The sequence below is a fragment of the Plectrocnemia conspersa genome, unplaced genomic scaffold, assembly GCF_051122295.1.
Source record: "Plectrocnemia conspersa isolate PC_06_02 unplaced genomic scaffold, ASM5112229v1 ptg000006l, whole genome shotgun sequence".
Taxonomy (NCBI): domain Eukaryota; kingdom Metazoa; phylum Arthropoda; class Insecta; order Trichoptera; family Polycentropodidae; genus Plectrocnemia; species Plectrocnemia conspersa.
In genome coordinates, this window is record NW_028277170.1 from 21,920,115 (window position 1) to 21,936,239 (window position 16,125).

Here is a 16,125-nt window from a genome sequence, read left to right on the forward strand (position 1 = left end):
TTTATAGTTGATCAACCGTGCATGCGGGTTGACGTTTTGAATCTACCGCATATATGGATGGCACGCCACTGATACATATGTATATTTATTGATTAGAGACCTTGTAAGTACGCTGTAAATGAACCCTGACATCTATAATTAAGATCGGAACAGCCATAGGAACTTCATAAATATTTCTTTAAAAAAATGAATATGAAACTAAATATGTTTAATATGTAAAGATAAGTAATGTTTAATAATATTTGGTGTCTACATCTACAATATTTTCACATAAGAGCTACATAAAATGATTAAAGTATAAGACTAACAACAACTGAAGGCAATTTATTGTGCGAGAAGAAAACAAGGAGATTGATTCACACTTTTTCAACGAATCCAAAATACAGCTGGATAAGAATTCAAGAAAATTCTTCTAGGTTGCGAGATATCGATAGCCTGCAACTTTTAAAGTATCAACCACCGGTATATAATATAGTTCAAAACCTAAATTATCGTCTGAACATTTTACTTTAATTAATTTCTCGTTTTTTTTAGCTTAAATACTGTATGGTAATCTCAGAACAAAGTATATAATAGTAGCTAACTTCTGTGCATAGAAGAGCGACGGGTGCAGACTATCATCAAGTCACTCTACTATGAGAACTAAAAAATATTTAAACCTTTTGAACATTTGTGATTATTGAAGGTACTGCCAACATAGAATTTGATCTACCTGTATAAATATTAACTATAATATTGTTCAGTTGGCAAACAGTTCTACTGTAAGCTAAAAATCAATCAGAAAGACATATTGGAATCATAACAATCACTATACAACACAAATTTATATCAATGTTTATAGTAAATTCTACATATCAGTGTATCTCACTCATTTAAGAACAACTAGTGCTTCCCTCTACATTTAAAAATAAACTAATTGTTTTTAAATAATATTATTATAAATTAGTTAAACAATAATAAAAAATAGGTATTTAAAGAAAATTATTTTGTAGGGGGGCGGGAGCAGAAGTTTGTCAGCCGGTGGTTGTTTATTATTATTAAGATTTATAGTATTTCATTATATGGCATGAATTTTGACTAATAGGAAAGCGCAAAAAACAATTATCATTTAGCTTTTTTCAGAAGGGGGGGGGGGATTTGTTATTTAGTGATTGTTTTTTTTTTAATTATTTTATTCAAATTCAAAGTATTTCGTTAAATGGCTTTTTTATATACAAATTCAAGGGGGTCCCTGTTTGAAATTCAGTAAAAATCAATAAAATCGTTCCGTCGCATTTAAAACGTTTGCTTTTCTAGGTTTTTTTATAACAATATTTAAACCGAATTTTGGTCAATAGAAGAACGCAAAAACAATTATCCCTTCGCAGAACTCAAAAATCCACGTCAAAAGCAACAAAATTGTGTTTGCGCCGTCGCAGTGGGAACGCTCATTACCGTTTAGAACATCATGTGGACGTTTCGAAGCTGTCAAATTGAGTTTTATAGACATTTTACAACAACATATTAGCGCCTATCAGGTAAATTATAATTTTACTAGTAAGTTAGGTGTATATTAGGTTTGGGTTTGCACAGCAAATGGACGTTTCTCACTGAACATTTATTTTGTAAATTGTTTTGATTTCATTAAAATTCATAGTATTTTATTAAATAACGTGCATTTGTTTGGGCAAATTCAAGGGGGGATAAACGACGTCCTTAAAAAAAATATGATTGAGAGGTGTGTTTGCCGGCGCATTTCAATGTTTTGGATACTTTACTCATTCACAAATATTTCGTATTTTTTAAATAAATATTTATATATGTTTCACAAATTACTACTTTATAATGTAGTAGTGCACGCATTAATTTCTAAAAATACTGCATTATTATATTAATATAATTACCTTTCGTTTAATGTTTAAAATGTCAGAAACGCCGTCAAATTAAATTTGTTTTCGATAAAGATATTTATTTAATTTAATGACAAAAATCTGCGAAACCTGATTTGGTGGTTTTTAAAAATATCGAATTTTTCAGTTTATTAATTTTATATTTATTTACAGTTTGACAGATTTTATTTATTCCCCCCCCCCTTCTTATTTTAAATTTTTGTTAAAAAAAATTAATTCTGTTTTAAAAATACTGTTTTTATTTTGATGTTATTGTATGAATGCGTTCACTATTTTTATAGTGAATATATTCACACAATTTATAATATATCATGTATGCCACTTTTTTTTGCACTGGTATCCCCGACGGTGTGCTTGCAAAATTTAAACTCGCCAGTGTTACTCCGGGTCTCGTGCCGGCGTGACGTGTGCGCCCGCGCGCGGTATCGCGGCTCGCGATGAAGAGCAAAAACGAACTTGTCACTCTCGCGTGCAACTACCTCAAGACCGATAACAACCTTCGTATTTTAATCGATCAAAATCTTGGCTACGGCAAAGATTATAACAGCGTGAATCTGTTATACCGCATTTTGTTCGAGAAAAAATGGTTGCCGGAAGTCGAATTGACGGGTAAATCGGATCAAGCCGCCGCGGAGTTTCGTGCTGAAGGAAATGAACATTTTCGTGTGAGAAATTATGAAGAAGCTCGGATCAGCTACACCAAAGCGATAGCTCACGCTCCTTGCAGTTCTCGCGAGCTCATGCTCGCATTCGGTAATAGAGCGTCTGCTAACAAATATCTTAAAAATTTCTTAGACACCCTAGGGGACTATGATCGGGCGCTGGAGCTCGTGGATGACGATGAAAAGTCAGAATCGAAGTACATCTTTCGCAAGTACGAATATCTCATCAACGCAGAAACGCCTCTGCCAATAGATCCGTCCATAATCAGACGTAATCCCTTAGAGCAAAACTACACTAGACACCCCTACACGCCCGCAGCAGCACAATGCTTGAATGTCAAAATGAACCTCCGATTCGGTCGGCACATAAGCACGACGACAGACATCGACGCTTTGAAACTTATCGTCACGGAAGATTCGTATACAAGTGTCCTCACCGCCGATCATTTCTACACTCATTGCTACCAGTGCTTAAAGAGGACCCTGTCGCCGATACCGTGCAGCTGCGTCTACGCAGTATTCTGCTCGCAAAACTGTAGAACACTAGCCGAGAAGGGTCTTCACATGTACGAGTGTCCCATTATGGAAACAATGATTAAGATGAATTTCTCGACCACCGATCGAATGGCCTTGCGGGTCACCTTACAATCCTATATCGAACATAATAAGTCATGGGAGCAGCTACAACAGACGATCCAGATGGTCGAGACGACATATCCGTACGACAAGAGAGGATATACCAGACAAGCTAATGGCGATGCAGTATTCAATTCGACAACATATGCAGCAGTACACTCGCTAGATACCCACCCGGTGTTCAGGGGTACTAGTGACTGCCTTCGGAGAGCATTCACGGCCGCAATATTTGTACACTTTCTAGAAAAAATAAATTTTTACAAAAAAACTACAGGAGCAAACAAATGGTTTTCTGGTGGCCTTATTATGAGAAATATAAGAACGGTGGCCATTAATTCGATCTTCGTACGGGAGTTCGACTTAAATAACGATCACTTCAACAACATTGCAATGGGAATTTATCCATACATGAGTCTTTTCAATCACTCGTGCATCCCGCACGTCGAATTAGTATGCATTGGATCGAAACAACACATGGTGACGCTGAGACCGATCAAGAAAGGGGAACAGATCTTCTGCAAATATGGGTATATATATATATTTCTTTATTTTTATAAATATATGTGCATGAATTTATTTTATATTTGCATTAATCAAACAATACTATGCAACCAATGTATACACCTATAAAAAAAACTATTTGCGTTAACACAGTCAGTTCGAGAGCTATTTTTTGCATTTTTCTGTGCAGCCTCGAACCGGCCCTGTTTCCATTGAATAAAGCTTTAAAAACCCGTAGCTATATCGCTATTTTTGCCGCGTTTAACGCGTAAATTTTTTTTTATAAAAAATAATATTTTTTATATTTTTTTTTATTTTTAAATATTAATTCATCAAATTAGGACTATATAATTTTTTACTTTTATGCTCTTTTATATTTTTTTACACATTTTTATTATCTGATTTAATTTACAGAACATATAGCGACTAGCTTTTTATGATTTATTTATACCATTTGGCCAGTGCGTCGATTGCAATCGCCCAATCGACTACGCGGCTATTTGCGGTCGCCCGCGTTCAATTATTATATAAATCGTATTACACAAAATACTGCTTTAAATCTAAAACGAATAATGAACCGTCACATAATCTAGAATAGGATTAATCATATTTTTATGAAGTAGCAAGTCTAGCCATCTGTGAATTATACCGGTTCATTGCTTATTGCGCATAGCGAAAATTTTATATATGTTTATTTAATAATACGTAAATACATATAAAAATAATGTCTGTGCATATATGTATATAGCAAATGTTAATTTAATCATGTTTTAAAAATATTTTATAATTATATTAGTAATTTACGTTGGTATGATACACTTACATTTCCTAGAATTACACAAATAGAGAAAAAACAGTTGGAATTAAAAGTAAAATATATTTGATTTATGAAAATTTTGTGTGCGCAATTATCTGATCATTATTTTTACAGCAACATTTTTACCTAATATTTTTACATATAATCAGGCTATTGAATATTTTCTATAAAAATGTAAAAATATCCTACCGTAAATCCGAAGTAATATTGTGAAGCACTTAAGAATTGGCAGTGCCTCATTTTTAAAAGCCATTAATCGATCGTTCACACTACGACGGCGACGGTGCGATTTCATTGATTTTGTAGTAAATTAAATATATCTGAAAATTGTCTGTGCTTCATATTGTGCAGTGGTTTTGTTAAATTCTCACTACTCGAAGATGACTCGTCATAATTGAAACCTTTTAGATATATGTATTTACTAAAACGAGCTAAATTAACAATATTAAATTAAAGCTAGGTATTACTTTTATACACTTAAATTCGTTCGAAAATTTGCTTAGAACACTGTAACATTTAGAGACGGCTCAATTTGAATCATATTTTGTTAAATGAAGACCGCCAACTTTTTAACTGAAATGAACATAATTTTGTAAATTGACATTTTCATTTGACCCCCTAATAACACGGTTAATTGGGGACGTGCTATTTGGGCGCCTGTTACTTTATGTGTGAGCGAGTCAGAGGAAGGATATCTCAACAACCGCGCCTGATTTATTTTCTAGACCCCCAACTACACGTTCCCAATTTACCGTGTTATTGGGGGGTCTACTGTATATTTATATAATTGATATACAAGCTTTTTTATGCTGGGATTGATTTAAAAGTAGAAAAATAGATATACTTATCTCGTAATTTATTAATAAAAATACATTTTTCTACAAAGTCTCATGGAGTACGATACACGTTTTTAAGGGTTCATAAAAATGGATACCTCTAGTAAAATAAAATTTCCGAATGCTATTCGTGCACCGTTTGCTACACATCTTCGTCAAACCTGTAACTCTTTCCTCCCATCACCATTTTAACTGCATTAAATAATTAAATCGCTCAAATTAAAAAAAAATTGTACTTATTAATTTTTAGCTGATTTTACGATACTATTATATATTTTTTACGCATTTCTATTATCTGTTTTTTTTAGGCAACGACTTTTTTAATTCACAGGACATGTAGCCACTAGTTTTTTGTTCTTTATTTACACCATTTGGCCAGTGCGTCAATCGCGATCGACCGTCGACCGCGCAGCTATTTGTGATCACCCTTTGATTCATCTATTTTTAATATTTTGCTAGTGGCCGTAATGTCGTGTGGATCGATGGCCGGCTAGATCTTTTGTCGTGTACAAATTGTAGTAGGGCCAAAATTCCGTGGAGCCCTTTGTTTTAACTTTGAATATGTACTTTCATACATCGCACGGTGGGGTATTTGCTCGATCTGGGCGGCCAAAAGTCGATTATGAAAATTAAAAAAAAAAAATTTTGCTCTGTAAAGCTGATAATAATCAACAATTCCCCCACTCCTTGCATAACGCTAGCACCCCCACGATCGGTCGGAAGTCAGTCATCCCTTCGAGTGCACGCATCGTTTTCTCGGCGTCAATTGCATACTCGTACATTGGACAATTATTATTATTTTATTTGAGTACAGTTAAAAATCCTAACCATTGATTGTGATAAAGCAAATAAATGTTTCTACGTTTCATTGCTCTTTGTTGCAGATTCTGTCATATTAAACACACAATATTGTTTTGAATAAGTACCATTTTTTAGTAATTTTTCCTATTTTTTTTCTAATTTTGAGTTCATTAGTTATATTTCCCACCACTTTTTAATGTAGACTTTATATACAATATAAAGCTTAGGTCTTTTTCTTTATGATACATGTAAAATTGGCTGCGGATTTTTGCGGTTTTTAACACATTGCATACCATTATTCTTAAAAATGGGATGGGGCTTAGTCGCGAAAGTTAGGACCTAAACGTTTTAAACTATTATAACCTTATAATTAGGTGACGTGTTAACGTCAAATTTAAAATACAGTTTTATAATGACTGTTATTTTTTAATAACATGATCACCATGGTAAAAATCAGTAAACCTCAAATTGTGGATCGCGTACTAATAAAATAAAATAAAAAATTTTTTAGAATCACCCAATATACACATATTTAAAAATTAAAACGATACCGAGTATGACAAAATACTAGTCAAATGCTTTTTCTTGTTAAAAAACAGCAAATATCAAACTTTGTGACATATACAATTTATTTTTTATTTTTAACACTTGACGCGGCGAAATTCGCACGACCGTTCAACACGGAATTCCTCTTCCTCGGGCCTACAATTTAAGAAATACTTTAAATACTCTTTAAAGACTCTTCCTATGGCGCAATTACAAAATGTTCTGCTGAATTTCCAAGAGGTATATTATATTTGCATCGATGATGACTCCTGCAGTGACAGGCCTTCAACGTCAGTTTCGCTAACGTCATAAAGTATGATACAAGCTGGGTTAACTATTGGAGGCTTTGGATAAATCGATTCACTGCGTACGTTCCGTTTTAACTGGAAATTGTGTGCATTTGATGCAATTTAAAACGCACGCGATATTAAATTTCACAGAATTGCTTACATACATAGTATTGTATATTATCAAACGGTTTTTAATTTCGATATGTGACCACTGATTCGTCATTGCCTCCTAGATTCAAAATATCAATTAAAAAAGTCAGCAAATAAGATGAAAAAATGTTCATATGGTTATTTTGAAAAAGACAATTACACAATACAAAAAAATCCCTAGCTCATTCTTCGTTACAAATAACAATCAAAAACCATTGCTTATTCATTCTCCATTTCACTAACAGAAATACATATATTTACAATTACAAATTTAAGGAGATTATGTGGATAAATAATCATTGTATTTTATTTAATTTAGCTTTATTTCTTTTTATGTAGCTTTATTCAGATACAAAAGAATGCCAATTATTTATGGAAGTGTGTTTTTGATAACCGATTATTTTTCAATGCCATAAAATGACGCACGATTAAATTTTACTATTTCGGTAGACACATATATTCTAGACGACGTTTTTACTGATTTTAAGTAGAACGGATTTGATTATTTTGTAGTTAAAGCGCAAGGTAGAACCTGTATCTATTATAAGTCTGCACGATTTTATTGCTTTTGACGTAGATTTTTGCTTTCTGAGAAGGGATAATTGTTTTTTGCTGTCTTCAGTTGGGCAAAATTCGGTTTAGATGTACTTTATTCGATTCTCACTCGTAATATTATTATAAAAAGTCTTAATATAAACGATTTACCGTGATGGCACGATTTTATTGCTTTTGGCCTGTACTGGAAATTCACTATATGGCAACACTGAGCAGCAGAGAAAACACGACTAATTATTAAATAAATATTAAGAGTATTTTTAATGTCTAATTAAAATATTTTGCATAAAAATATGTCGCACTAGTGGCTAAATTTTATATTTATTTGTAGCATAGTACATATTATTATTTATTCAATGCTAAAAAATATATAAAATGCCATTTTTGTCATGAGGCTCGGAATCTGAATACCGGTATTGGGGCAACGTGCCACTGGTATTACATATATAATTTGTGAACTCGATAATTTTGATATCACAATCACGGTAAATAATTTTATAACTACAATGTGTCAACATAACATGAAAACATTTGCTTGATTTCAGGCAAATTGTACGGTACTTTTTAGTAATTCTGTAATGTAACAGAAAAATGAGTGCACCCTCTTTTATGATAGGGATGGCTGGTGAAGTGAAAATAAAAACAGATATTGCACACATAATTTTTTTTTACTATTTGTATGATTTTATAGCTCAAGGGTACAACTAATTTCTAGCGCAAAGCTAAATCGGAAATGTGATGCATTTAGTAAAATAATGAACGATTTTTTCTGCGGAAAGTATATCGATTTTCATGATGTCATATTGTATTGTTCGCATTTATATTGACTATTATACTTTATTTTATTTTCAGGTCCCCAAGAACATTCGTCGAGTATATTCATAGACCGGATTTCTCTTTAACTCCGTATGCATTTCACTGTAGATGCCAGGCGTGTTACTACGGTTGGCCCACCCATTACGAACAACTGAATAATAAAATTATTCCAGCATCCTTTAGACGATCGGTGGATAAGTTAAGCGAAAAACTAATTGCTCTAGCAGAAAAAGGTGACCGACGCGCCGCTACGTATCTTGTGGGACAGCTATGTACATATGGAGCAGAGTTCGACTATTTTCATTCAACAAAGTTTTTCTTTGACTATACATCAAAAATTAGGTTATGTTTGTCGGTCCTCGGCAACGTCGTAGAATAATTTATTTTTATATTTCAATTTTCATTTTTTTGTATCCCTGAAGAATTTGTATTTTTACTTACATTTGCACAAAGTGTTGATATATAAATGCATCGACCCTTCTTAAAGGCTGTGACGTTTGTATTAGGATTATTGTAAAAGCATAAGGTATGCGCCTATTTTACGTTTGTATTAATAGGAATTAGGCCTGCTTTTAAAATGTCGGGTCTTCGCTTTCCTTCTTTTCAACATCAGTTAGCTTGTGGTGCTTTATAAAATTATCGCCGTTACAAGCTAATTAATTAATTTTATATTTTTTTTATAAATCCTATTTTTTGATTCCTATTAGCGTAGAGAAAAAAACATATTGTTAAGATGACTGATTTCTTTTTAAAAGACAATTTGAGTGAAATTGTATAACAGTAATGATTAATCTTAATTAATAAATAAATATCATCAAAGCGTATGCTTGTGTTAAAATTAAAATTATCGATGTTAGAACTTTTAAAGAATACTACATATGTACATACAATGTGCCATTTCGTTCAAAGAACGAATTAAATTTGTATTATTATGTAAGTCGAACATAAATAATCTCTTTCACACTTTTAAATAACATTACCAATTCTCTAAATTATGTCTTTTACACTGAGACATATTTTTTTTTATAATATTGTAAAAATCCATATATTAAAATCATTCCATTTTTTTACAAATAATCGTGAGCTTACTTAAAAAAGACTTCTTATTATGATAACTATATTATTTTTCTAAAAAAGGTACTACTATATTTAATTAAGAAATGTGTCCCACAGGGTTCACCTGACTGAATTATTATTATATAATTTTTTAAATTAAAATTAAAGGTTCGTCCACACAATGTCTTCTAATTATATTATTATAGTATTTAAACAAAGGGGACAGATTATACGTATCTTTTAAGCCAGCGTTTCTCAACCATAGGACCAGAGGAAATTTTAAGGGGACCACTGAAAAGCATAATGATATACAAAATTTATTTGGGGGAATATAAAATATACCGTTGCGCAAATGTATGTTACAAGCAAAGGAATTCGGCTGAAACTGAGAATCGTTCCCCCGGAAGATATAGAAATTTTGAAGCGGATAATACTCACATCATCTTCCTTGATGTAAGTATTTTTTGCCCAATTTAAATAGGGATGTTTGTTCTTATAATAAATATATATATATTTATATAAATTCGTTCTGTGCCTCTCGTTAAATATTTTTCTGTAAAATAATAGATATTTTGTAAAATATCAAAATTTCATAGTACAAAATTATATAGTACATAAAAAAATTGATTTATTTAATTTAAAGAAACAACAGGTAACGATTTTTAAGGTGCAAATTAAATGAGTAAAATAATTAATGGTTTAATAATTTAAATATTTTTTACAATTATTCTTCACATGGTAATATTTTTTTACACTTGATCCAAAAAATAATGTTTTTTACCCATTTATTTAAAATACTATTTTTCCTAAAAACTGCTAGTATACGGTGGATGAGAAAAAATTTTACAAGAAAATCCATTAGTATTTTTTTTTTGATACATATTCTTCGTCTTGGTATAAAGTTATCCTTTTTTATTTAAAATAACGTTTTTTACAATTTTTTAAACGACATTTGCCACTTTTTAAATTTATTACAGGTGTTTTATACCGATTCATTAAGCTAACAGTGTAGTTAAAATAATCTTTCATTTTTTTTTATTTAGTTCAAATGTGTCGTTTAATTTTTATGTAAATTTTATTCGTCATGTTTTTGCTGCAAATTTTTATTTCTTAGCATTTTTAGACGATGGTATTTTATCCGATTATTTTTTTTTAATTTCCAATGTTGCATTTCAACTGGCTTCTTAGTCTCAATTAACTTCTTTCCCACTTAAATCATTGTCGTTCTCATATTTGGATTTTTTTACGTATATTAAAAATAGGCAAACTCGCGATTTCAGTTGACTGATAAAAAATGTTACAGAAAAATATGAAACTCAAAGGCACAGAGCTAAAACGGCTGAGAAACACTGGTTTAAACTGTCGTTGCTAGAATTTTCAATCTTGATTCTTAATTAACTGAAACATCTTTTCATGATTCTTGAATCTGAACTATATATTTTTAAAATTGTGATGTTCTCAAAGAGGCTAATCTGTTATATAACTACAGTTATAGTTATTATGTGTATATATATACAAGTTTCTCTGAAACACAATTTATATGTAATATGTGTTGTGTGTTAGATATTAAGAACCCTAATATTAATTAATAATACATAATTTTTGTGAAATTATAAGTGCAATTTCGTACAGAGGTTGCCTTATTTTATGTAAAGATGATACATATGAAGAAAGATTTGTATTTGTATTTTTCTCTTGTGAAAAATACGAATTGTGAAACTGAACTATATTTTTTGTGAATTGTAATGTTCTTAAAAAGACTTTTTATATAAAATATGTGTATCTATGTATCCAAGTTTCACAAAAACATATAGTAAAAACATGTATTAGATATTAAGAACCCGAATTAATAATTTTATATCATCTGCAATTTCTTAGAGATTGCCTTACTATATTTAGTCGGTAAACGATACATACAAAGATATGTATATGTATCTTATGAAAAATATGAATGGTGAAGCTGTCATATTTATTTTTAATTACATGAATCTCTGTTTTGCATTTTATAAAATTATATGATTGTGTAAAACTAACTGGAATTAATAACATTCTAAATAATAAATGCAATTTCATGTATAGATACAAATATCTGTTGCCAATTATTTAAAATTGTAAATGTTATAAATAAGATGTGTATCTATGTATCCAAGTTTCACAGAAACGCAATTTATTAAAAGTAAAAATGTTTGATGTATTAGGAATTAAGCACCCGAATTATTAATGTTATGTAATTCAATTCTGTACTGAGATTGTATTACTATACGTACATTATCGATATATGTATGTAGTCGATAAATGAGATATACAAAGACTTGTATTTGAATTTTTCTCCCGTGAAAAATAAGAATATTGAAGCTGTTTATGTAGAATAATAGTTTTAATAATGCTTAATTGCATTTATTATATGTTCTGTTTACTGTAATAAGGTGTTAATGGAAAATGTGCAGTCATTCACTTAAATTTATAATATGTTTGATTTCTATTTTGAAAGAGTAAAATTTTCTTTTGTTTATTTTTAGATTTTTTAAAAAGACGCATATTTTTTAATTAATAACTTATTGCAGCAACCAGCCAACGATATAGACTATAAACGAAAAGTCAAAATTTACGTGTCGTTTCAAATATCGTTGCATTTGTTTTAATGTTTTTATATTCGTTAACATTTTTTTTCAAGAAAAATTGTTTTTTCAATTATTTAAATATTTTTTCCTTTAAAAGTTTCAATAAAAAAATTGTAAAATGTATAATTTTTTTTATTTATTAAGTATCAGAATCATAACAAAATTTAATTGACGATGCGATAGCGTATGTACATAAAAAAAAACATTATTTTTGTATACGACGACGACGACGAGTGGCGGTACGCAGGTCGTTTATCGACGCTTTAAGCTAATGTGAGTATGTTTTTTATTGCTAAAAATATTTTTTTGTTAAAAAACAATCTTAATTAATAAAACAGATGATTCAATCAAACAGGTGATAAATATAATATAATCGGCGATACAAAAAAGTCAGATTTATGCAGACATCTTGCACCAAATAATAGATAATGATATAATAATAAATAATTTAATCTAATTTCGTTTTGCTCAAAAAAACGTTACACAGAAACATTATTTAAATAATATATGTTAAAAAAATTAAAATAATAAAATTTATAATACAATATATGGATTTATTCAGTAAATATTTTTAATATTTTGCTATTTTATTTAAATAATAACTTTTTAATCATATTTAAGATATGGAATCCTATGACCATTACTATTTGAATAAATACAAAGAAAATTTGTACGTGAAGAAATATAACTAAGCTCAAAAATACTCGTTTATGTAAGCAACCCTTTCATAAAAGAACATCACGACAGTGGCGTAGCTATAGTGGGGCGCCCCGGGCGGCACTTGCTTGGGGGCGGCATATTCGCCCAGTGTGGTTCTTAACCCTGAATGCACTAAAATATATAAATCCACGAATAACAAAAACTTAATATTAACTAATTTATTATTTTAAGAAATTCTGATTTTATGATCCTGCAAAAATGAGGGGGGGCGGCAATTTTAAGGATCGCTCTGGGTGGCACATACCCTAGCTACGCCACTGCATCACGATTATAAATTTGTACACACTTTTATCAAAAGCAATCTGAATACTATTTGAAATAAATAAAGAGTGTATATAATATTATATTATACATAAGTTTGAGTCCTTTCAAATCAGACATTTTCCATCGAAACGTTGCATTGACGTTGAACGTGTATTTTTAAAAGAAGCAAAATAAATAAGGTTACGAAAGTACATTTCAGTACGTATCCCACAAAAATAAACATACAGTAAGTTTTAGCTATATGTTAATACCTGCTTTTCTTTATGACGTACTAAAATTATTATTTAGCTCTGAAGGGATTGTTCAGCAATTATAAAATATTTTGACAATGAAAATAATTAAAGGAAATATCAAAACATTAAAAAGACACCGCAATTAATTAATTTAAAGCGTCTGCTTATATTCATCTGGGTCGATTCGGCGTAGCTCTGCTATTCGGCTGAATTTTTGTATATTTAAAGTCAGTATTTCAACTGAAATTTATAGCTTAGGGCTTGAGATCAAAAATATTTTTTATAACAACGCTCTGGCTTATACGCGATCGGGGAAATGGGAAGAGATTCACGTCCCTTCACTAGTCTAAATACTTCAATGCGAAACTTATACCGCTGTTTATGTCTAATAAATATATTATTAAACGCTATTACACCTGTTATTATTAGTTCATATTTTAGTGGAATAGTTATAGTTATATATCGTGTGAGTATCGAAAGGCAAATTTAACAAAAAAATTATAGCACTATTTCGAATAATCTGAACTGATTTTAATTTTAATTTATAAGTAAATCCCCAAACGTAAAACATAAAACATGCCTATGAATATATGCATAATTAATGTTTAATCTAATTTTAAACGATAATATATTTTGAAACCTGTGTAAAAGTTTTGGTTTTGCTATTTTTTATTATGTAATCAATATGGTTGTATATTTAATAAATTTGTGATAACGTGAATGTAGCAATCACAAATTCACAAACAATCAGTTACAAATCAACACATTTGTGTATAATTGGTTTATGAAAAATCTACATAATACGCGAGCTTTTTTAACTATAAAGTCAAATTGTACGTATCGTAGTTTAATCCATAAATTTATAAATTTCTCTCGTTTGTGCAAATATTATAGTTCAATGAGGGTAATTTTTTTTTATTTAATTTACAGCAATAATCTGTAGATTTTTTATGTATTAAATTCTTTAGAACTAATAAAATGCCTTTGCTTAAAATGAGTTATAAATAATATTTAAATACATTGCATTAATTTGCAATATTACATTATGTTAATAATTAAAAAATAAGTGTGTAAGTAATTTATTTATATCTATACGTAAGTAAATAAATAATTTTTGCAAATTCATAAATAAATAAATAAATAAATAAACAACAGAGCTAAACGTTTCACAATATCGAAATGAAAAAAATGTAAAATATATTATAATAAATGAAAATTAAATAAATCAAAGTACAGTTGAATAAACTACAAAATATAATAATAATTGTATTTTTTTTATTTTTATTTTTTTTCATACATTAAATTTATTACGTATTTAATTATAATTTAATCCTACATATTGAGATTCAATATTATTAACTAAATTTTGATTAAAGTAGAAAAATATTTTTTTCAATTTAAAAAAAATCAAGGCGATGATAAAAATAATTAATTGGTCAACATTTAGAACTCTTATTGTATCACTCTACTAATTGGATCAATAGTTACATAAATATTTAAAAAATAAAATTAATAATGACATAAATACGACTCTTCTGTATTGCTTCTTAGGTTTATCTGTGTCGATTCGGCGTAGCTCCGTTTGGTTCTGATTTGAGCTGAATTTTGGTGTATTGCAAATAAGTCATAAGTTAGTGGTAGTAAATTTAAACTTGGTATATTGCTAAAATTACCGACTGATTGTCTCCATTGCGATCGGAAGCCGAGTATCGTGATGCATCTGCTAACGAATCTCCAAAACCTTCCGAGATCACTGAAGAAAGAATTTTAAATATTGGTGGCATAAAATCGTAATTTCTTATCTTTGGGTCACAAAGCTCGATACTAAAGCAAGCGGACTTTTTGTCATTTTGTAATTTATAAATAACATGTTATTAATAAAACACTATTTTAAGCTTGCGCGCTTTATTATGTAGGTTTAGTTGAGATTTAAGTGATTTTCGAAAGCTCTTTATAAATTTTAATTAGGTTTACTATGAAAGGCTTATTAATGGCTTTCACATATTATATTTTACACTGGTTTTAAAGTTAATATCTTAATCGACACAAAGGGGGAAAAATATAGTGCCAACATTCGTTGGTAATATAATTAGTGAGTAGAACATGCAACGATTAAAGCTCTACTATTTAATCAAATATATTTATATTAAGCCCGTTGTATTACCACAGGTAATGCAATTTCATTGAAAATAAATTTATAATGAAAAACCAGAAGTACAAATCTCTTTATTATGCTACAAATACAATTACGATAGTGCTTCCGTATGTCTGGGGTTTTATTTAAAATGATCGAGTAATGTATTGCATTTTGAAGCATATCATAAATTTGTTGCTTTATACCTTTTAAAATTATATAATTATTTTATCATGTATGCTATAAGATATATATATTTATAGTGTACAGATTTTTCATTATTTTCTTCCATGAAATTGTGCGGTACAAACTGTATCCTCTGTGTATAATATACATATATGCAAAATATTTCATTTATATTACTGCGGCTCAGTTCTAAAGCTTCTGTTAAAAAATAGTTTTTAATTATAAGCTCATCTACAACTGAACACAAGAAGTGGTGAAAAAACATTTTTAATAAAGGTAAATTCTATAATATAATTTATTTAAATATTTTTGTAGATGTAAATAAAACTCTAACATTATATTTTTTAATAAATAGTATAGTTCAATTTTAGACTAGGATATCTATGGATTATAATTTATTTTCACCTTGACT

General features: G+C 29.6%; 1 protein-coding gene across 1 annotated transcript; it reads left to right on the forward strand.

Annotated features, from left to right (window-relative positions):
• Positions 1–2,263: 2,263 nt before the first annotated feature.
• LOC148234523 (protein-lysine N-methyltransferase SMYD4-like) lies at positions 2,264–12,299 on the forward strand. Its single transcript, XM_088187472.1, has 3 exons — positions 2,264–3,714; positions 8,536–10,481; positions 10,556–12,299. The coding sequence occupies exons 1-2, from the start codon at positions 2,327–2,329 to the stop codon at positions 8,876–8,878; spliced, it is 1,731 nt and encodes a 576-aa protein (XP_088043598.1). The 5' UTR covers positions 2,264–2,326; the 3' UTR covers positions 8,879–10,481; positions 10,556–12,299.
• Positions 12,300–16,125: the final 3,826 nt, after the last annotated feature.

Coding starts and splice junctions, on each gene's coding strand:
- LOC148234523 (XM_088187472.1), top strand. CDS start 2,327: ATGAAGAGCAAAAACGAACTTGTCACTCTCGCGTGCAACTACCTCAAG. Junction 3,715..8,535: donor CAGATCTTCTGCAAATATGG/GTATATATATAT, acceptor TTTTATTTTCAG/GTCCCCAAGAACATTCGTCG.